The sequence below is a fragment of the Canis aureus genome, chromosome 5 (assembly GCF_053574225.1).
Source record: "Canis aureus isolate CA01 chromosome 5, VMU_Caureus_v.1.0, whole genome shotgun sequence".
Classification (NCBI taxonomy): domain Eukaryota; kingdom Metazoa; phylum Chordata; class Mammalia; order Carnivora; family Canidae; genus Canis; species Canis aureus.
In genome coordinates, this window is record NC_135615.1 from 74,525,381 (window position 1) to 74,547,828 (window position 22,448).

At 56.4% G+C, this 22,448-nt stretch overlaps 2 protein-coding genes across 9 annotated transcripts in view; both read left to right on the forward strand.

Annotated features, from left to right (window-relative positions):
* The window catches only part of CRYBG2 (crystallin beta-gamma domain containing 2), a 43,356-nt gene extending 42,939 nt beyond the window's left edge, over positions 1-417 (forward strand). For both annotated transcript variants that reach the window (XM_077898999.1, XM_077898998.1), the window contains exon 22: positions 281-417. In XM_077898999.1, coding sequence (XP_077755125.1) covers positions 281-340 — 60 coding nt within the window. In that variant the 3' untranslated portion in view covers positions 341-417. The remainder of the gene's footprint in view (positions 1-280) is intronic.
* Positions 351-22,394, forward strand: UBXN11 (UBX domain protein 11). Of its 7 annotated transcripts, none has more exons than XR_013380490.1 (16): positions 351-490; positions 5,124-5,229; positions 5,991-6,019; positions 6,537-6,728; positions 9,097-9,197; positions 9,706-9,760; positions 10,223-10,299; positions 11,573-11,699; positions 18,742-18,956; positions 19,254-19,331; positions 19,865-19,948; positions 20,327-20,444; positions 20,577-20,680; positions 21,838-21,911; positions 21,982-22,130; positions 22,212-22,394. XR_013380490.1 is itself a non-coding variant. In XM_077899007.1 (16 exons), exons 2-16 carry the CDS (start codon positions 5,159-5,161, stop codon positions 22,378-22,380), a joined length of 1,635 nt encoding a protein of 544 aa, XP_077755133.1. In that variant the 5' UTR covers positions 351-490; positions 5,124-5,158; the 3' UTR covers positions 22,381-22,394. The 7 variants fall into 7 exon arrangements, 6 of the variants coding, with proteins under 6 accessions (XP_077755133.1, XP_077755135.1, XP_077755137.1 ...); XM_077899007.1 differs by having other exon boundaries at positions 21,990-22,130; XM_077899009.1 differs by having other exon boundaries at positions 19,868-19,948; positions 21,990-22,130.
* The last annotated feature ends 54 nt before the right edge of the window (positions 22,395-22,448 follow it).

Below are 22,448 nucleotides of genomic sequence, written 5' to 3' on the forward strand. Positions count from 1 at the left end.
TCCACCTAACTGCTCCGCGGGGAGCCTGTTGCTCCCCCAGTTTATGCTCTCTCTCCCTGTCAAATAAATAAATACTTTTTTTTAAAAAAAGCACCCCCGCGCTTTGTACTGTACAGATGGGGAAACATGAGAGAGGGATAATCTCCCCGCAAATCAAGTGTGCAAAAACAGTGGCACTGTCGGATTACACATTCAGGTTTCAGAGGCTTCATGAATCCAACCCCAGGTTCCCCCCCTTTCTCGGGGTGGGAGGGTGTAACTGGACCCTTCATTTCTCCAGATTTCGAACACGCTCAGGGCGGTGGCTTCTGGGATTTGCAGCGTCCCGCTAAGAGTTTAGACCCGCGGGCCAATAGCATTCGAGCACAGGCGGTGGGACCCGCCCGGGACCCTCGAACTAGCCAATGAGAAGCGCACGGGCCCTGGTCGCCTGGGAAACCGCGTGACAACAAGATGGCGGCGCCGCGGGACGGCTCCCAGGCCCTGCGCGGTGAGTCCCGGCTCAAAACTTTGCGGCCCCGGCATCCCCCACGCAGGCGGGGGTGCTCGCCCCGAGAGCCCCGGGACCCGCGAGCCTCGCGCCCGGCAGGCTCCCGCGGCCTGGGAGCGGCTTCGGGCCCCCGCCTGCCGTGGCTCCGCGAGGAGGCGGGAGGAGGCGACGCGGTTCCCTGGGAGGGGCTGGATCGTGACTCAAGTCGCGTCGTGAGCACTTCCAGCTGGAGACTGAGGGCTGAAGGCGTGCAGCCAGCCGGGCCTTGTCGGCGCTGGAGAACACTGGGGCCTGACTTGGGCCCCGACTTGGGCCCCAGAGATGTGGGGCATGGGGCACAGCTGTCCTCTCCCAGCCCCGGCCTGAAGGGGAGACAGCCCAGCCTGAGGGGGAAGTCACAGCCTGGAAGCCCCCAAGTGAGGGGGGTAGACGTAGCTCTATCCTCAGATCCACTCCCACCCCCAGTCTGAGGGAGGAGGAGACATAGTCCCGCCCTCGCTCCGGAGTCCCCAAACTGATAGGGAGATGCCGTCGTCACCCTCAGGGGTCTCATAATCCATGGGGAAAATTAATCCGGAGACAGTGTGTTGGATGGGCTGGAGGTGAGCCGGAAAGCAGGGAAGTCAGCTGCCATCGTGACAGCCCCAAGGAAGGGCAGTGAGAGGGCCCCTAGGAGGGCCACCGTGGGCACAGAGAGCAGAGCTGTGTGAGAGACATTGCAGAGTTTAACCTGCAACGTTTGGAGATGGGTGGGATTAAGAGAGAAGGAAGGAGAGGAAAATTTTGTAGTTGGTTGATGGGGTCCCATTAAGTAGGGGAAAGTGCGAGGAGCTTATTTTCAGGGAAGGTGTTGGGTTGGGTTTGGGGACCTTTTTTCTGTGATAGCTTTGTTGAGATATAATTCCCATACTGTATACTTTACCCCTTTGAAATGTAAGTTTCAAGTTTTTAGGATATTCATGGGAGTTGTACAAACATCACTGCAATCAATATAGACATTTTCTGGCATCTGAAGAGAAACTCTGTACCCTTCAGCAACTACCTCTGTTTGCCCCACCCCCCCAACAGCCCCCAGTCTTAGGCAATCACTGGTCTACTTTCTGTCTCTAGATTTGTCCATTCTGGACATCTTAGATCAATGGGGTTATAACAATATGTGGTGTTTTGTGACTGTCCCTTAGCATAATGTTTTCAAGATCCATTCATGTGGTGACATGGCTTCCATTGTAAGGATATACCAGACTTCTTTATCCATCCATTGGCTGATGGACCTTTGGGTTGTTTCCATTTTTGGATATTATGAATAATGCTGTTGTGAACGTGTAGATGAGCTTTCGTGTGGACATAAGTTTTTGTTCTCAGGTGGGGGGGGGATGGGGTGACTGGGTGACAGGCACTGAGAGGGGCACTTGACGAGATGAGCACTGGGTGTTATACTATATGTTAGCAATTCAAACGCCAATTAAAAAAATATACACACACAAAAAAGTTTTCATTCTCTTGGGAAGCTACCTAGGAGCAGAATTGCTGAGCCATAAGGTAGCCTTTTGAGGAACTTCCAGAGAGGTTTCCACAGCTGCTGTGCCATTTCCATTCAAGCTAAGGTTCCAATTTCCTCACCTCACCAACACTTGTTAATGTCCGCCTTTTTTAAAGTAGTTTCTTCTGAGTCGTCATTAATGGTGATAAGAGTTTGGAGAAGGGAGGGGTAATCAAGCCCAGTGGAAGTTCACACAGGACAGTGTTAGCCACAAAAGGAACATCACCTGATAGCAGATGAAATGTTCTAAAGATTGATTGTGGTGATGGTTTCACAACTCTGTGAATATACTAAAAACCACTGAATCGTACACTTTAAAAGAACTAAGTGCTTGAGTTAGGTCTCAATAAAGATTTTTTTTTTTAAGGTTGATACTGTGTGTTTCCACTTATACAACATTCTTGAAGTAAGAAAACAGTAGTGGTTTCCAGGGGTTGGGGATGGCATGGGTGACTAGAAAGGGTTGGCATGAGGGAGAGCCTTATGGTGAGGGGAACTCTGTGCTGACGGAGTAGTTCTTTATTTTGACTGCAGTGGTGGTTATCTGGGATGTACATATGGGTAGGATAGCATAAATAGATACACACATAGAGTGTCACTGTTGGGAGCAACTGAGTGAGGGCAGACAAATCCCCTCTGTACTATTTTCCTAATTTCCTGCAAATCTATAATAACTTTCAAATAAAAACTTAAAACTGGGGGATCCCTGGGTGGCTGGGGGGGTCCCTGGGTGGCTCCGTGGTTTGGCGCCTGCCTTTGGCCTAGGGCACGATCCTGGAGTCCCGGGATCGAGTCCCGCATCGGGCTCCCGGCATGGAGCCTGCTTCTCCCTCTGTCTATGTCTCTGCCCCCCCGCCCTGTGTGTCTATCATAAATAAATAAATAAATAAATAAATAAATAAATAAATCAATAAATCAATAAATAAATCTTAAAAAAAAAAAACTTAAAACTAAAGAACAGACAAAAACAAAAAAAAGAGGAGTTAGCCCAACCAAGGGAAGGGTGAAGATAGGAGTAGGGATGCCATTCCAAGAAGGGGTTCTAGGCTGGGGGAGCCACATGTGCCAAGGCCAGTGCTTTTGAGGCCAGGCTGGCTTGAGTGTAAGAGGGGGAGATGGGGGAGTGAGGTTAGGAGGCATCGGCAGGGACCTGATCATCTATGTTAAGGAATTTTGAATTTCTTTTCTCTGGGTGAGGAGGAGCCATTGGGAGGTTCATGCGAGACACAGAGAGAGAGAGAGAGGCAGAGACAAGCAGAGGGAGAAGCAGTCTCCCTGTGGGGAGTCCGATGTGGGCATTGATCCCAGGACCCCGAGATCACAACCTGAGCCAAAGGCAGATGCTCAACCACTGAGCCACCCGGGCACCCCAACGTGTTAGCTTTATGTTTATGAAGATCCCTCTGGCCAGATGCTGGAGCAGGGAACCATGAGGGACTGTTGCACTTGGTGCCACACAAACCATTAGGATGCCTGGACAAGACAGCAGGGACTAGGGGGAGGCTAGGGGCAGATTGGGAAGGCTGATGGTAGGGATGAGGCAACACTAGACCTGGTGGGGTATGAGACCCAAACTCCGGAATGAAGACTGAGAAGCTGCCTCCAGCCTCCATGCCGGGCAGCTTCAGGGGCGGGGTGGAAACCAGTGCCATACATTTTCAAAGTGAAACTGCCTTGGATTTGTCCTAAAAAGGCTTGATTCAGGCCCTGATGGGGGTCCTCTGGTTCTAGGATTTGTAGATATTTAGCCACATAATGTACTAATTCACTGAATAGTGTTGGCCTTTATTTATTTATTTTTAAAGATTTTATTTATTTATTCATGAGAGAGAGAGAGAGAGAGAGGCAGAGACACAGGCAGAGGGAGAAGCAGGCTCCATGCAGGGAGCCCAACGTGGGACTCGATCCCAGGTCTCCAGGATCACACCCTGGGCTGAAGGCAGTGCTAAACCACTGAGCCACCCGGGCTGCCCTAGTGTTGGCCTTTAATTCCATCACTGATGTGCATTCATCTTTCCAGAAGGAAGAGGAAAGGAAGGGAATGAACATGTTTGAATGTCCTCAGTGTATAGCAACAAAAGCCATAACATTAAAAACTTTTTAAAAAGATTTTATTTTATTTAAAATTTTAAAATTTATTTTTATTTTTTAAAAAATATTTTATTTATTCATTCATGAGAGACACAGAGAGAGAGAGTCAGAGACAGGCAGAGGGAGAAGCAGGCTCCATGCAGGGAGCCTGACGTGGTACTCGATCCAGGGTCTCCAGGATCACGCCCTGGGCTGAAGGCGGCACTAAACTGCTGAGCCACCAGGGCTGCCCAAATTTTTTTTATTTTTAACTAATCTCTACACCCAACATGCGGCTCAAACTCACAGCCCTGAGATCCAGAGTTGCAGGCTCCACCAGCCTGAGCCAGCCAGGCGCCCCCACAGTTTACATTTTTCCGTGCCTCCCCTCAGTGTGGCACTGGGCTCCGTGCCTTATGTGTGTTATCTCTGAATCCTCTTGTTAACCCTACCTGGCTGGTACTGTCACCATATCAAAGGAGACCAAGGCACGGGTTACCTGGTGGACGGCAGAGCCTGGCTCTTGATCTCCCTACCACACAGACTGTGCCTTGGTCGAATCCTGCCCTTGGGTTGCTCCTCTGTGGCTCCGAGAGTCAGAATGACAGCTGAGTTCCTGTAGGAGGGAACAGGACACTTGAGCTTTGTGTCCACAGCTCCTTGAAGGATGGCTAAAAGCCCCAGGCCTTCTGGGTAATCTGGTGACCCGGCTGTAAGTTGGGAAAGTCCCAGGCTTCTGACCCATCTCTGTACCCCATCCCCCTTTCCCAGCCAGTCCAGGGGCCCCCAGGGCCAGAGCAGAAAGCAAGATATCCAGAGGATCCAGCAGACGTCAAGTACACGGATCGTGAGGCCAACCTGCCTCCAGAAACCTCTGCAGGGGCGGTGGGAAGAAGTGAGGGGTGCTGCTCCCTGGACAGTGCTCCCTCCTGGGAAAAGAAATGAGGGAAGAGGAAGTTTCCCTGATCCTGAAGCCCCGGGCTCCCTCTGTCCCCTGGGACTGACTTCCTTCCATCTTCTCAGGGAGTTCCTGACAGCTAGAATCTAGAAGTAGAGCTATGAGCTCACCTTTGGCCTCCCTTGGCAAGACCCGAAGAGTCCCCCTGCAGTCAGAGCCTGTGAATCCAGGGTAAGGAACCAGCCTCAGGGGGTATTTATGTTCATGCCCCTGCCTCCTCTCAGCCCAGTGGACTAGGAGAAGGGCTCCTAGTGTCTCCGGGAAAAGGTGAGGAGTCACATAGCCTTCCCTGACCACCGTATCTTTCTCTTCTAACTTCTTCAGAGAGGCTCTGCGGCGTCTGAGCAAACACTGGGTTGTGCCGTCTAGCAGGGTGTGGGCTGGGTGGGAGCGGCGCGGCACCCAGTTATTCATCGTTCTCGTGTTCATTGGCAAACACCGATTGTAGGGCTCCCCTGGGCCAGCCACGTGCTGGCCCTCAGGAAGAGAACGCTTTACATCTGTCTAGCACTTCATCCTTTTGAAGCATTTTTTTTTTTAACCTCTCTTCTTGCTCTTCTGAACACCACTTTGAGTCATTTGAAGGCCGGGGAGATCTAGAGCAGTCAAGGGACCCACCTGGGGTTTGCACAGTCATTTTAAAACACAGCTGGGGCTGGGCTTCTGGGCTTGGGAGCTCTGTGTCTTCCACCCAAACCTCTGCCCTTCAGCCCTTCCCCGCCCTTCTCTGCTGGGAGGAGGGGACACCTCAAAGCCTGTCCCTTGGCTTGCCCAGTGCCGAGGATGCGATTTGGGAAGGAGATAGCCTCGGGAGGCAGAGGCCCAGCCTCCATCTCCTTTAGGCTTGGCTGGGCACCTAGACTGACCCCCTGGGACATTCCAGAGGGTCCTAACTTGTCTATCTGTCTTTTCCTTCCTGCCTGGGTTCCTAGGAGGCGAGGGATAAAACTCTACGGAGATGGTAAGTGTGGGCTCTGCCCTCGTGTCCCCCTCACTTCCCACCTGCTGGTCTCCCTGGGGTGCAGACGGAGAGAAGGAACAGGATGATCACCCCTGTCAACCAGAGCAGCTGGCCCACCTGCAGCTCCCTCATCCCTCCCCGAGGACAGGGCTTCCTGGCAGCTTTCTGATTAGGAGGCGCACCCCCTTAGAAGAGATGTCATTGCTAGCATTTGAACCCCTCCACTTACTGTGGGGCGGGCCAGTGGGTGCCGAGAAGCCATAGGGGTCAGACCCCAGCCTTCTCCAGCCCATTACCACCTTTTCTCCCAGAAGCCCCATCCTCATTTCTCTGCCCTGCCTCCTGCAGGCTCAGACTTTGGCATCCCAACCCCATTCTTGCTGCCACCGTGTGGCTGGCATTGGCTACTCAAGTCCTCCCGGGAGCCAGGCTGTCAGAATTACAAGAAGCCTGTTCTGGTTGGATCCTTGCTCCCTGACATCCCACATGTTCTATTCACATACACTTGGGAGTACAGCATCCAGGCTGCTTTATCCAGGCCAGAGCCCAGGGTCCCAGCTTCCTCTGGGCCTCAGCCCCAGAGCAGTGACCTGGGCATCCCTGTCTGCAGAAGACGAGGTGGACGTGCTGAATAATGGACATGGCTCAGAAGAAAGGATCTCCATCCCTTCATGCTATGGCGGCGTAGGTGCCCCTGTGAGTAGGCAAGGTGAGAACAGAGGCCTAAAAGGGTCTGGGTCCCTAGCAGCCGGAGAAGGTCTCAGAGAGGGGGCAGCCGAAGGAAGCCCAGAGAGGCACAGACCTACTGTGGCCTGCTGTGAGTGAGCCCACGGTCCCCAGACAGCCCTCCTTGCCTGGCCTGCACCCTCCCCAAAGAGCTGTGGTGATACTCATCTCAGAGGTCCCCAGATGGAGCTCACGGGGCAGCTTCCCAGAGGAGAGAGGGTGGAACGGGTCCAGACATGGGGGAGACGTGGGCAGGTAGGGTCAGAGTCTGCTGCAAGCCTGGAGGAGCTGGGAATGAGATTAGAATGTTCCGCTAGCTGTGATATCTTGGGTAGGCAACATTCTATGTCTCTGCCTCCCATTTCCTACAAGGTCTGTGAGTGTGAGGTGGGAGGCAGTCCTCCACTGAACACTCCTCCGTGTTATAGGACAGGGATTTGAAGTGGGGAAAGGAGACAGAAGAGCCTGGCCCCACAGCCATTCAGGCACAGAGTCAGCCCAGCTGGGGACACTTTCCTTAGTAACCCCAGTAACCAGCTCCTCCCCTTAAGGAGCCATCCCAGGACTCTCAGCCTCTCCCCTGACATCTGCTCCTCACCCCACTCTCAGCCAATGTCTGTCCCCACCGAGGTCACAAACAAGGACTTGCCTGTCCTGTCTCACTTCTGTGCACAGCAGCATTCCACATGGGTCACCGTTCCCTCCTTCTCAGATCACTCTGGGCCCTTGGCCACCATGACACTGCTCTCTCAGATTTCTTCCTGCCTCTGAGGCTCTTTCCTCTCTTTGCTAGCTCCTTCTTTTCCTCCCAGCTTTTCAGTGTGATGCTTCCTCCCCCCTCTCTCTCTCTCTTTCCTTCCCTCTGTCTCTCCCCAGCTCTCCCCCTTCCCCTCTGCCTCAGTGAGCTCATCCATGCTCTATGCACTGACCAGCCCAGATGTCTGTCTGTCTGTTACAAAGCTTTGACTACAAGTCAGAGAAAACCCTTAATCAGTTAGCATGAACATTGAGGAAGACTTGTTGTCTGGCATATCATGAAGTCCAGGAGGCAGCTCCAGGATTGTTAATCCATCGACTCAAAGACATCATTGAAAGTCCAGGTTTTGGGGCACCTGGGTGGCTCAGTGGGTTAAATGTCTGCCTTCAGCTCCATCGGGCTCAGCGGGGAGTCTGCTTCTCCTCCCTCTGCCCACCCCTGCCCCCAACTCAAGTGTGCATTTTCTCTCTCAAATAAATAAAATCTTTTTTTAAAAAATATTTTATTTATTTATTCATGAGAGACACAGAGAGAGAGAATGGCACAGACACAGGCAGAAGCAGGCTCCATGCAGGGAGCCTGACACGGGACTCGATCCTGGGTCCCCAGGATCACACCTTGGGCCGAAGCCAGCGCTAAACCATTGAGCCACCCGGGCTGCCCCAAATAAATAAAATCTATAAAAAATTTTCAGGTTTCTCCATCTTTCCACTGAGCCATCCTTGGCATGTCAGCCCATATGGCTGCATGGTGAAAAATGCAGTTCCTGCTTCACACACAGGCCCATGTGCAGGGAAAGGAGGACCTGTTCCTCCCTGTGTGTCTCTCGGTTTCTTTTCCCAAACTTCTTATGTTGAAGAATTTCCAGCCTATAAAGAAATTAAAATAATAGTAAGGTGAACACCTCTATGTCTGCCATCTAGACGCAACAATGAGTGACATTTTGCCACGAATTTGCTTTCTCTCTGTCCGTATACACATATCTATGAATGTAAATGTATTTTGTTGATGAACCATTTGGAAGTCGATTACAGGTATCATGACGTTTCACCCGTAAGCACTTCAGTGTGCCTGTCCCAAGAATAAGGAAGCACATGACCACGGAGCAGTGACACCACCTAAGAATGTGGATGATGCGGTGATACGCTCAAGCCTCTTCTGCGCTCCAATTTCCTATGCTCCAAAATGATCTCACAGCTCTTGTTTTTCCTGATCTAGGTTCTAATCAGGGTCACGCACTGTGTTTGTTACACCTCCGTAGAACAGTGACTTTGCCTTTTTAAAAAATGACACTGACTTCTCGAGGAGTCCAGGCCGTGCACCACTTGGAGGGCCCACATGCAGATCTGGGTGCTTGTTTGTCCTCGGTGCTGACTCGCTCCCCTATCCTCTGTGTTCCTGTAAACTGAGGCGCATTGTGGGGACAGCATGAGCTGACATGAGCAGAGTATGTAGGATAGTCCCTATTATCTAAGTGGCAGCTACAAGTACTCCTCTTATTTCTGCTTCTGGAGATCCCTGTCCCCGTCCACTGGCCCCCCACGCCTCAGCCTCTGCTGTAGGCCTGGGCTCTAGGACTTTGTCCGTTTGGCAGTCCCTGTATTCCATGACTCGGAGCTGGTGGCCACCTTGACCAGGAAGATGCGGGACCTGGAGCGGCAAGTGAAGTCTCAGGCTGATGAGCTTCTGTCCAAGGTGGGACCCTGGTGGGGAGAGGGCCAGGGTCTGGTCTGAGGGGTGGAAGGGCCCAGGCTGGGGAGGCCAGTGAGCTTACTCCTGCAATAAGCTAGGGTAGGTGGGTTCTAGAACCATCTCTCCCACTGAACGTCCCAGTTCAAGGACCAGGTATGGCCTGAGGCTGATCTGGATCCCTGTGACCTGAGCAGAGAGGTTAAGGGTCTTCTCTACAGCCGAACAAGGCCAGTAAGTAGCCTTGGACTAGATGGCAGCAGTGCTGCTGAGCTCTGGAGCACTTGGGGTGCTCCACACCTTTCCTCACCACAGTGGAACCACAAGGATATCTGAGGTATAGGAGCAGTGGCTGTGCCAAAGAGTGGCAGGGGCAGGGTCTTTAAACTCCCCAGTGCCCCACAGAGGCAAGAAGTTTGGATCTTCCCAGCTGAAGGGAGAAGTCCCCAGCAAAGTTCCCTTGCACTCTGGGAACCCCCAAATCTGCCTGCCCCTCCTTGTCTTGCTGCTGCAGGATCGGAAGATACGGGCCCTGGAGGAAATGGTGCAGACCTTCCAGGAGCACGAGGGTAAGAGGCGCACTTGGTGGGCTGGTCAGCCCTCCTGGGGCACCTCCCGTGGGCTGGTGGCTCCTGGGCATCAGGGCTCCAGGACCATCAAGCTGAGTCCTGTAGCGGGGCCTGGACAGCTGAGCCCAGACACAGGCAATGGCACACCCAGGACAGCGCCCTCCTCTGTGGGACTGAGTCCCCTGGGTGCACACATAGCCCAGCCCTGAGCACAGGGCACACTGTCAGAAGTGTGAAGGAACACCGCCCTCTCAGGAGCCTTTGGGGGGGGGGGGTGAGGTTGGGGGGCTCTCCTCTCAAGGTCAGGGGGAGAGGCCAAGCAGGCAGTCTTCAGGGGAGCCCTCGAGTTCTCAAGGGGCAGCTGCTCCAAATGCCCTTCTCGGGGTAGAAGGTTGGGCAAGGCCAGAGGTGGTCCAGCGGCCTCCCTGCCGGCCGCAGACCCCTCCCGATCCTCCCCTGCAGGCAAGGTGAAGGCGCAGCAGCAGCAGGAGCTGGAGACCATGTGCTCGCGGCTCCAGCGGCAGGTCGGGGAGATGGAGGTGAGAGACCCGGCGCCCCACAGCTGTCGCCCCGCAGGACCTGGCCCGGGCGCACCGGTCTGGGTCCCCCTCCCGTACACCCCGCGTTTCCCTCCTCAGCACTAACCCAGAGTCTGGAGAGCGGGGGAGGGGTCCGGCGCCCGACCAGCCAGCCCCTGGGTCCCGCCGGGGGCCTCGCCTCTCAGCCCGGGCCTGCCTCTGCTTGACCACGTCGAGCTCTTCCCACCTCAGGACCTTGGCCCGTGCTGTTCCCTCTCAGAGGGTACAGAGATTTCGACAAAATATTTAGGTATTTAGAGGGGTGACATGATAGAGACGAGCCGGAGCCTGAACCGCTCGGCGGGGTGGCATCGGGCAGATCTGGAGGCCGAGGAGGGGGCCGGGCATGAGCGTCAAGGCCGCAGAGTAGATGCTGGGCCCCGCGTCCTGCCCCGCGTCCTGCCCCGCGTCCTGCCCCGCGTCCTGCTCCGCGTCCTGCTGCGCAGACTTTGGTGGGCTCGGGCCTGGCGGGCCAGAGGGAGAGGGCGAGGCGCGAGGACCATCGGGGGCGATGGTGCGGGGCTGGATTCTGTCCTCGAGGATGGGAGACCGTGGAGAGGTCCCAGAGGTGTGGACGGCGAGGCGGGTGGAAGCGCAGTTGCAGTTGTGGGGGCGGCGACGCTGGGGCAGGGGTGCGGCTGACAGACCGAGATCTGGAGGGCCGGGGCCGGGGCCGGGGCCGCGCAGCCGTGCCCAGGGGAAGGAGTCCATCCTGAGAGGCCTGGGAGACCGCAAGCGTGGACGCCGGGAGCACGCACGAAAGGGCGGGGCGGTCCGTGTTGAAGGGTTGGCCCCGGGGGGCCGCTAGGGCTGCTGAGGGGGTTAGGAGAGCAGGAGCTGCAGAAGCAGCCCCAGGAAGTGTAGCCGAGTCAGAAGTCTCCCTGCGGCAGAGGGGATGGGAGGCCCTGCCCCGTCCCTGCCCCTCCTCCACTCAGGCCACCCACGGGGTCCCCGCTGCCATCAGGGCCGCCTGCGGTGGGTCCCACGGTCCGGACACCCTGCTTTAAGCCCTCCACGTGAATTCTCTTAACTGGGTCCTCCCAAGCTTATGGGGCAGGAAAGAGCCTGTGGCTCCAGGGGGCCAATAGGCTTCCCAGGGTCGGGCGGGAAGCAGCCAAGACCCCAGCGCCCGTCCCTGTGCCCAGCTGGCTCTGCGAGCTGACGAGCGGAGCCTGAGGCTGGGGACTGGCTGCCCGCCCCCCGCCCCCCATACCTGGCCCTTCTCTCCGTGCAGCGGTTCCTCGGGGACTACGGGCTGCAGTGGGTGGGCGAGCCCGCGGACGACGAGGACTCCGAGGACCAGTCAGACTCAGAGGATGGCAAGAGGGACTGGATGACAGCCAAGAAGTTGTGGAAACCAGGTAGAGTAGGGGGTCCGCCCCCGACCCCTCCTACGAAAGGAGCTCCCCAGCACCCTCCTTTGGGCCAGCAGCTGTGCAGAGCCCATCTCATTCGCCCCTGACCCCGGAGCAGGGAGGAAAGGCCTCAGGCTCCGTCACTGACCACCGAAGCTGCCTCGGGCCCTCTGCCTGCTCCTCTTTCAAGGGCTCCAGAGACCCAGAGACAGATGGAAGAAGACCTCATTTGTCTCAGGCTCCAGAGTTTACATGGTGTCGTCTGCCCCAAAGTTGTTAAAAACTGAGTCCTCTGCTTTGGAAGCTGCCCGCGGTGCCGGGCTCATCCCCTCTTCGCGTTCCTTTTTCAGCCTTGCTTGTAGCCGGGCCGTTGAAATCACCCCGGTTCTCTAGGACGCCACCATTCTTTACTCTTAACTTGATGCTCATGTCCAGAGGAATGCACCCCCCAGACATGGGGCCATAGAACTGGCCATTTCTGAAAGCCCAGCCCATTCTCTTCAAAGAACGAAGGTGATTGCCCAGAAGGTGCTTTTCCAGGTTCTGGAGCCAGTCACACCTGGATTCTCATCTCCATTCCACCACCTGTTCCAGGTGTGACTTGGGCACGTGGCTTCTGCTCTCTGAGCTCCCAGTTCCCCATCAGTGAGGGTGTGCTCTTCCCTGCGGAGTTGGAAGGAGTCAGTGGGGTGGATGCAGAGCACCTAGCACCAACCTTGCCCGTCATTGTGCAAGGCCTACCAACAAATAGGGCTTTTCTTGTTTTCCATGGTCAGGTGGCAGTGGCAGCCTCCTGGGAGCCGGCATGAGCATGGTTCCCGAGGGGAGTAGTTGGAGAATGATAACACGGTCTTGATTCCATAAATTTCAAAACATGAAGAGTCCTCTCTCCCATTCAGGTCTGAGCTTTGAGCAGATCCTCTGAAGTCTCAGGTGACAGCTCCCTCACTGCTTGTTCTGAGAACATCACTTCCCATTTGTACAACACTTGCAGCTTTCAAAGCATTTTCATAAATAGCCTTAACATGGGCCAGGGGTTGTTCCATTTTATAGATGGGAAACCAAGGCCCCTAAGTAGTCTGGAGACCGTTGAGTGAAGGGGGCAAGACCTGAGGCCGAGAGCCCATTTAGGAGGTGGTTACAGTCATCCAGGTAGGGGATGAGCTGGTGTCTGGTGGAAGGGTGATCCCGGCAGGCACGGCGAGGAGGGGCAGGGCAGATATAGGCGGTGGAATCTGTGGCCTTGGTGATTGTGCATTAGGGAGCAGACAGGAGGAAACGGACGCCTGGGACAGCCCCTCCTGGGTGAGAGGTAGAGCTCTGAAAGGTGACTGCCAGATGCCCTAAGAACGTTCCTGGGGTCTAGGGCCAGAGGCCTGCCAACACCGCACCCTGGTCCTCCACATGCCCCTGCCAGCTGAAGGGCAGCCTTCCTCCTGGCCAGTGGGGGGCCTTCTAGAGCCTTTGGGGGTCAGACCAGATAGCTGGTTCTGGACCTGGCTCTGTGGACTCCTGTCCTACCCAGTCCCTGCCAGAAACAGAGCAGCCCTCTCAGGTCTGTGTTGTTTGTGCTCAGAATAAGCTGGCTCTGAAGTGCTTCGAAGCTAAAGCACTTGTGAAAACCACCCAGCCATATGCTCCCTCTGTGCATCCTCCTCCTTTTGCTCTCTGGTTCTTAAACAAGGAGGGGCCTCAATTTAGCCTTTTTTTTAAAAAAAAAAAAAAAGATTTTATTTATTCATGAGAGAGACACAGAGAAAGAGGCAGAGACACAGGCAGAGGGAGAAGCAGGCTCTGGGTGGGGAGCCTGATGCGGGACTTGATCCCAGGACCCTGGGATCACAACCTGAGCTGAAGGCAGCCCTCAACCACTGAGCCACCCAGATGCCCCAATTTAGCCCTTCTGCCAGATGAACAACATGTTTTTCATTTCCAGCAGCTTTTCCTCCTCCCACTCCCACCCCCAACCTCTCTAGGCTTCTCTTCCCCCACTGCTTTGTCCCCAGGCACCAGGCTGCCTCTGCCCTAGGGGCCCTCAGGTGCACAGAGGGGGCCCCTTGCTGGCCCTGATACTCAGGCTCATTTCTCTGTCTCTCCCTCTGTTGGATACCACTTCCCACAGGCCTCAGGCAGCAGGGGAGGGTGGGCCAGGGCATCTGTATGGTGCTAACCAGTCTAGTGCCAGGAGTCTTGCTTTGGGGAGGAGGGTCCACTGGCCTGTGAAGGGGACCCAGCACAGGGGAAGCCTTGCAAGGACCTGGCCCCAGGCTGGATCATTCACCACTCCCTGCTCTCCCCACCAGTAAATTGAGCATTAAATAGAATACCTGGTGCTTCAGGGCATGCGGAGACTTGAAAGGGACAGTCCTGCTCAGTCACAAGCCATTGTCAGGTGCTGAGCCTCAGGGCTGAGAGCTCCTTGCTGCCTCTTCACTATCCCCTCGGAGCTCCCCACTGTCACTCATCTCCATCTCCTCTGAGCTCCTCTTCCCCTTCCCTATTTCCTGCAAACTCTTCCTCCTCCTCCCCATCCCCTCTGAGCTCCCTCCCCCTCATCCCTGTTCCCTCTGAACTCCTTGCTCCTTCTTCCTTGTTCTCTGAGCTCCCATCCCCCATCCCTATCCCCTCCCTCCCACTAATCTCCCATCTTCTCTGAGCTCTTCCTCCCCTTTCCATGTCTCTTATGAACGCTTCCTCCTCCTCATCCCTGTCCCCTCTGCAGCTCTTCATGCCCCGCCTCACCAAGTTCTTGCCCTCCCTCTACCTCTCTCCTCCCTCTGCCAGCCTCTGCCTACCCCCTAGCACCCCTCCCCCAAGCCCCAGTCTCCAGCATCTGGGTGGGAGCCTCTTCCCTCCTCTGCTCAGGAAGCCATATTGACTCCAGATCTTGTCCCTGGGGCTCCCATGTGTCCCCAGTCTAGACCCCAGGCAGGCTAGAGTCCTCCCCACCCCCAGTAACCCCTCGAACCTTTACTTTGTCCCCCCAAGTGCCTTGCCCCCTTTTATCCTCTCTTTTGAAGCTTAGCTGAAACCCAATCCCATGGAGAATCCGCTGGGAGTACCTGCAGCCCAGCGCTGCCTGTGCACCACCCGGCCTGTGGGAAGGGGCTCTGCACTGGAGTGACTGCGTGGACAGCTCCGGCTGAGGAGCCAGCGGCCTGTGTGGTGAAAGCTTCACCTCTCAGAGTCCGTGTCCTCATCTGTGAAATGAGGAGACAGCCTGCTGATGCCCAGGCCACTGGGGGCACCGAATGCTGTAGTGCACGTGGAGGTTCTCGCAGGCTGCTGGTGGTGGATGAACGAGGCCCATGAGCCCTGGCTGCTTAGCCCCCGTCAGGCCGCAGAGTGCCCAGCATGGGACACAGTGCTCGGCTGTGGGCCAAGGCTTGGTGGGAGTGCCTGGGTGCCCAGGCCTGGACCATCAGGTGCCCTGGGACAGTCATCTGCACAGGATGAGGTGGGGATGGGTGGCATGATGCTCAACCACAGGGGCCTGAGAATTAGTCGTGACCCTGGCAGTGGTGAGACTCTTAGGGCCTGTTCTCTTTCCCCTGAGAAGCAGAGGGAATGCAGATCCCTAGAGCAGGGCCACGCCTGCAGGGGTGTGGAGATAGCAGGTCTGTTTCCTGTTCAGCCTTTGGTGAGGTAGTGGGGACCGGCATAGCGGCTGTAGGGTGCACCTTAGTATTCACAGCAGCAGGTGTGAGGAACCAGCCCAGAGCAGGCCTACCACTCACCGGCTGGGAGGGCAGGGTCTGGCCCTCCTCTGGGCTCTGCAGCCTCCGCAGTGGTCCTACTTATCACCTGCCATGGTCACTGCTGTCACCCTGTCTCCTTCACTCAAGTATGAGCTTGAGGAGGGCAGGATGCCGGGTGTGGGCATAGCCATGATTCTCAGGGCCTAGCAGAGCTTGGCCACTCCAGACATGCTGGTAGGATGGAGGGATGGATCCAGTTCATGCTTCGGAGCACCCACTCTGGGCCAGGCCCAGGATGCTCTACTTGCATTCATGGAGTGCCCGCTGTGGTTGGAAAGACGAACAAACCAAAGGACAACAGCCTGTGATAAGTGCCAAGCTCTGGAGTGGGCCCAAGGCTCTAGGAGCTCAGGAGGGTTAGGCTCCGGGCAGGGAGGGGCTCCTGGCAAGGCGTCTCAGAGGAGGTGGTGAGCCAGTGGTGAGCAAGAGGGTGGGATGTGGGTGACAGCAGCCACCACCTGCCAGGCACCTCCTCTGAGCCTCACAGCCACCTATGAAGTGGGGACTTTTATTGTCCTTATTTTATAGAAGAGGAAGCCAAAGCCCAGAGAGGTTGGTCCACTTGTCTAGGACCACACAGCCTGGAAGCTGTAGCCCTGGCAGTATGGCTCCAGAGAGGAATGGGGGAACAGGTTGAGGGGAGGCCAGGGAACCTGGGTTCCCAGGGTCTTGGGCTTTGGGCCAAGGAGCATTGTCTTGATCTCCATGCCTCCCTAACTCCCCCTTTATTATTATTATTTTTTTAATTTTGTTCATGAGAGACGGGGGTGGTGGGGGGGAGGGCAGAGACACAGGCAGAGGGAGAAGCAGGCTCCATGCCGGGAGCCTGATGGGGGGACTCCAGGATCACGCCCTGGGCTAAAGGCGGTGCTAAACTGCTGAGCCACCCAGGGATCCCCCTAAATCCCCTTTTTAATAAAATCATGGGCGCTCAAAGTTGGATGAGGCCTCAGAGATGATCTCTCTGCACCACACCCCTCCTTAGAAAGGGACCTCAGGAGCAATGTCCAAAGAACCAGCACTGACAGGCAGCCTCCATGGTCACGGAGACTAGAGTCTTAGAGTCCCCTGGGCCCCAAAAGCTGCATAACCAGTAGCACGTCACCTTATAAGGCCTGGTTTCCTCATTTCTAAAACGGGAGTGGTAATACCTGCCTCTAGGTGCTGGGCACAAAGTGGACACTCCCGGAGTCGTCCTTACAGTCAGTCCCCCGCTGGATCTTGTTGGGTGGGATAAAGGTTCCTATTCTCTCCCACTCCAGGGAGGGAGAGCTGCAGCTCAGAGAGGAAATGCCTCAGTAGACCTCTGACCTGGCTCACCCCATGTGACCTGGCGACAGGCCAGGCTTCTGTTGTGCACTCCCTGCTAGGTGGTGGCAGTGCTGGGCTTCCTTAGTCTCAGGCCTGGTTTGCCCAGAGCTGCGGCTCTATCTCCTGGACCCCTTGGCTCGCTGCAGGCAGCTGCACCCGACACGTGCCCACCGCACCCCACCTTGACGTCCCCACGCCCTAGGCCCACTAGCTGAGAGCCTCTGGGGCTGACTTTCTCAGCAGACTCTTTTCCTTCTAGCTGCTTCTTGGCATCCTCCCCTGGGCTGCCACCTGCCCCCTCCACTGCCCACCACCCCATGTCCATCAACTCCCTGAAAAAGCCTTGGCCCCAGGATGCAGCTGGATCGGCAGTCACCATATCTGAGTGGTCCTGGCTCTGCTTGGTGTGGGCTACGTGGGCCCAACCCTCTGACCTTTCTAGGCCTCTTTCCCTATCTGGAAGAACATAGGGATAGGGGCAGGAGTTCAACGAGATGAGCTTTTCTGTTGTTATCTTTAGGTTTACCAGTGTGTTCTGAATGTAGTTCTTTGTTAAAGGAGAATAGTGGCTTGATATTGTACCGACTCATACCAGGGATGCCCAGGGATGTTCTGTGAGTTTTTCTTGGGTATCTCAGGAACTTCAGGGGACCCCACGAGGAGGTGGGGGCAGGTGCAGTCCCTACAACCTAGCAGATCTAGGGGGATGGGGGAGTCCAGCTGAGGCCTTGAGCAGCCACAAGGCAACAGGAAACAAAGCCACCACATCCGTACTTCCTCAGCACAGCCACCACACCTCCAGAGCCGGTGCACCACTCTGAGGAAAGGAATTGGGCCTCCAGAGTCCTGACCCACATCCTGCTGCAGCCTGGCTGTCCTGGTGAAAACAGGAGGTTTTGTAGGGTTACACCCTGGTGGACGACTTACTTGGGAGCCAGATCCCTTCCAGGACTGACCAAGGGCCCCCAGCCTGTACCCCTCCAGCATCCACCTGCTTTCCAGCTGTTCTGTTCTAGCATCTGTTGTGGCTGTCCCCACCACCCCCTGAAGCTTAGGCACACCTGTGTGTGCAATACTTTTCAGAAGAGGAGGCCAAAGCATGTTAGCTTCTCAAAGGGGTGTGTGACCCAGAAATAGTTGCACAAGCCGAGGTCTGCCGCAGATCTGTCCAGCAGCTGTCCTGACATCCACCCCAACAACCTTGTGTGCCTACCCCAACCTCCCCCTCCGGATGGTGCAGATGGGTGGAAAAAGCATTCTCTAGAGTCAGCCCCTCCTCTAATTTGCCAAGTGACCTGGGGCAAGTCATTTTTCATCTCTGAGGACCTGTTTCCTCATGTGTAAAATGGAGATAAATGACTCCTGCGTCATAGCCTCTGGGTTGGCCCAAGGTCCATCTGTGCAAGGTAGAGTTGGCAACAGTAACCCACAGGACAGAGTGCTTGCTCCGAGCTGGCCCTCTCGTGGTCCACCTTCCCAGACCCTTGTAGGAGAGGAGGCTGCAGTGCAGGGCATTACATGATTTGACCAAGGTCACAAAGGTGGAAGCCAAAGAGCTAGGATTTGAATCCAGGCAGATAATCCAGAGGTGGGAGCTCCGGGCTGTGCTTTTTCAGCTGCTGACACAGGCAGAGCTGGGATCAAATCCTGCTCCTGCTCCTTCCTCTGTGCATCCCTAGGCAGCCTTTAACCTCCTCTAATCTGTGGTTCATCTGAAGAATGGGGGTGATGACAGCCCCTACAGCATAGGAGTTGGTATGAAGAGAGTGGCACAATAGTTACTAAGCCCCCAGCACAAGGTGAGTATTCCGTAAAAGAGAGCTATTATGTAGCAGTAACTGTCCCCCACCCCCACCGGGCGGCCACTTACAGAGATGCAGAGGCCGCTGCTTAGCGTGCCAGGGGCCATGGCGGTCAGAGCTGCTGGAGCACACAGCTGCCATGAAGAAAGGCTCATGGGTGTTTATCCTCTTTGCCAGGGGACTCATTGGCACCCCCCGAGGTGGACTTTGACAGGCTGCTGGCCAGCCTGAAGGATCTCAGTGAGCTGGTGGTAGACGGTGACACCCAGGTGATACCAATGCCCGGTGGAGCACGGCTCCATGTCCTTGAGCCCATCCCACTGAAGCTCTATCGGAATGGCCTCATGATGTTCGATGGGCCCTTCCGGCCCTTCCGTGACCTCTCCACACAGGTAGGAGTGGTGGGGAGGGGAGACAGGCCACTCTGGTGGCCTTGCCCCACCCTCTCTCACCATTAGCTGGAGATGGGGGGGTGGGGGGGTGCAGCTCCACCAACCCTTCATAGGTACCCAAGCCCACGTGCAACTTGCAGAGCGTGGCCCCCCGCCCAAGTCCTGGAACCCTGGAAATGTCCAGAATATGATTCATTGGGTAGACCCAAGGCCCAGAGCCTGCCATCCAGACAGAAAGCAGAGCAGAAGGCACTGCACAGGTCCAGCCGGGCCTCACTCTTCCAATCCCTGCCACAGCGCTGCCTCCGAGACATACTGGATGGCTTCTTCCCCTCAGAGCTCCAGCGGCTGTACCCTGATGGAGTCCCCTTCAAGGTGATGGGCTGCTCCTCAAAATACCCAGTGCGAGGATTTTGGAGGGGGTGGGGATAAACTGCTTCCTTGGACATCACCCAGTTTGAAGTGGGAAGCCACTACCCCCACCCCCCAAGGGAACCCTGGTCTGTTGACTTCCCAGAAGAGGGTGAGCCTGAAGCTAGGCTGAGAAGGGCGTAGGAGGGAGGCTCCAGGTGGCCTCAGTCGCTTCCTTAGTGAGGGCGGTGGCCTGTGACTAAGCGGCAGGGGGTGCCCCCTGCTGGCACCCTGGAGGCACAGTCTTCAGCCTTGCAGGGGCACTGCCCCACCCAGCATCCAGGACACCATGACAGCCTGGGGTTCCCGAGGATCTATGCAAAAGTGGCCTGGCTTGGCCTAGAATCTCCTGAGGCCATCTGCTTTTGTGGAAGGCGGCACTGTGGGGGGCAAATGTTGGGATTAAAGGACTTGGCGTGAGCTGGCCCCCTCCTGGCAGGGGTGGGTGGGGGTGAGATGGGGTGCTGTGGCAGGGTGTCACGATGTTAACTCACCAGCAGCAGCCCGGAGTGTGGTGCGTCATTCCACAGCAAGGGGACATGAGGGGGTGTGCACCACCACCACCTGGGCTTGAAAACCATGTGAGTCATGATTGGGGGTGTTTGAGGCAGTTCATGCCAAGATAAGTCTTTGCCCTCTCCTCACACCCTGGCCCCTTGATTCCTGGCTGGGTCCTGAGAGGGGCTCTCTGGGGAGGATGTTGGTACAGCGGCTCCAGCTGGCACAGTGAGGAGTGCCTGTAGGAGCTGCGCCCAGGTGGGTGACAGTAGCATGAACTGCAGCTCTCTCGCTCTCTTGGGGGCCTCAGTTTACCTGAAAAATGGGGATTGCATCAGACTATCCCTTGAGCCTATTCCTGGGACAGGGGGGTGGGAGGCTGGGGAGGCCTCTGGGCAACTGTGGGGTGGAGCCCGGGGCTACAGGTCTAGGCCCCCACTGTTGCCTTTCCTTCCTGCCAGGTGAGTGATCTGCGCAATCAGGTTTACCCAGAGAATGGGCTGGACCCATTCCCAGGTGAGGGCCGTGTGGTGGGCCGACAGAGGATGCACAAGCCCCTGGACAGGATGGAGCACTCAGGTGAACCTGGCCCTGAGGCTGAGCCAGGGGGGTGGGGGCACTGGGCAGGACCAGCTCTGGGTGGTTTCCTCCACCATCAGCCATCCCTCGCAGTCCCTCCCCAGGCCCAGGCTCCCAATGCACTCCCTGCAGGCTCCAGGATGACTGCTGAGAAGTTTCTGAACAGGCTCCCCAAGTTTGTGATCCGGCAAGGTGAGGTGGTTGACATCCGGGGACCCATCCGGGACACCCTGCAGGTAAGGCCAGCTCTAGCTCCCCCAGACTTCTTGGGCTCCCTGACCCAACCTACCAGAGCAGTGGCTAATCTGGAGACTCAGGCTCAGGGGCTGCTGAGGAGGGCCTAGATGGAGAAAGGAGGCTCTCAGAGCAGTTCCACTATCTCCTGAAAACAATCTGGGGCAGGCTCAGGTGGCACCCAGCGAGGGGCTGAGTTGGCAGCAGTGTGGCTGCAAGAGAGGAAAAGTCAGAGTCTAGGCCAGGAGTTGAGTCCAAGGCCTGGGTGACCTCGTCGAGGTCCAGACCGGAACATCCAGTTCAGTCCTGGATCCCCCTTCCTGCATCTGCCCTTCTCACTACCCCTCATCCTGCTGCTCCTCCCCCATCTCCACCTGCAGAAGGGACCCAACCTGTTTCCCACCGCTCTGCCTCCTTCACCCCACATTGCCAAGTCCTGCCTGACCTGTCCATCTCCAGCGCCTCTCCCGAACCCGTCCCTTCTCCCCATTCCTTCTGCCCACTATCTGGACTAGGTTCCGGAGTGGCTCTCAGACACTTGCAGCGGCCTCTCACTAGCCTGCCACCTCCACTCCTGCCTTGCCAGCTGTCCTCCCCCAGCAGTCTCTGTGCTTCTGTTAAACCTAAACCGCATCTGGGCCTTCCCAGTTGAAACCCTCCAGTGGTTCTTGGGTAAGGCCAAGCTCTTATCCTGGCATTCGAGGCCCACCATCCCGTGTTGGTCCTCTTCCCATATCCAACCTTTTCTCTTCCAGTCCACCTGTCAGCTTCAGCCACATGAACTGCTAATACTTTCTCAGATGTATCATCCCACAGAGAAGTTTTCCCTGACCAGGGATTCTTTCCCTGCCCCATTCCATTTCTCTGGACTTGTCCTTAGTCACAGCTCAGGTGTCATTTCCCCTGAGAAGCCTTCCCTGACCCATGCTAGGTTAGGCCTCCAGCCCAGTCATTGTGCAGGGTTCTGTCTCCCCTCCTCCCCTGAGGGACCTCAAGGCTTCTTAAGGGAACATTGAGGCTGCCTCCCAAAGCTTCCCTTCCATTTCATCCCCTTCTGGCTCACTGGTCTCATCCATCCCTGGTCAGGGAGAAGGGTTGGGGGAAGGGTGTGACTCTGGCAAGGCCCAGGGCTCTGTTCCCTTTTATCGATGCCTTCCAGAACTGCTGCCCACTGCCTGCTCGGATCCAGGAAATCGTGGTAGAGACACCAGCCTTGGCTGCTGAGCGCGAGAGGTGAGGGACTGACTAGTGAAGAGGTGAGGACCTTGGGGTTGGGCCACCAGGGGGCACTGATGGCCTCTAGGCCCACAGGAACCAGGAGTCCCCAGAGTCACCAGCACGCCTGCTCTCCATGCTGCGCATCAAGTCTGAGAATGGTGAGCAGGCCTTCCTGCTGATGATGCGGCCTGAGGACACTGTTGGTGATGTGCGCACCCTGCTTGCACAGGCCAGGTGGGCAAGAGGTGGGGCTGGCAGCTATAGGGGGTTCTCTGGCCCCAGGACCCAGCCTGATCCATTCTGCTGGGTCTCCAGGGCTGTGGATGCCACCACCTTCGAGATCTTCAGTACATTCCCACCCACGGTCTACCACGACGACACGGCCACACTGCAGGCAGCAGGCCTGGTGCCCAGTGCAGCGCTGCTGCTTCGGGCGAGCCGGGCCCCACCGCCTGACCCAGGACCCAGCCCCAGCTCCAAATAAAGCGCCCGCTCCCACACAGGCTGCTCTGTGAGGCTCTCTCAGCCGGGAAGCCCAGCTGGGCCTGGGAG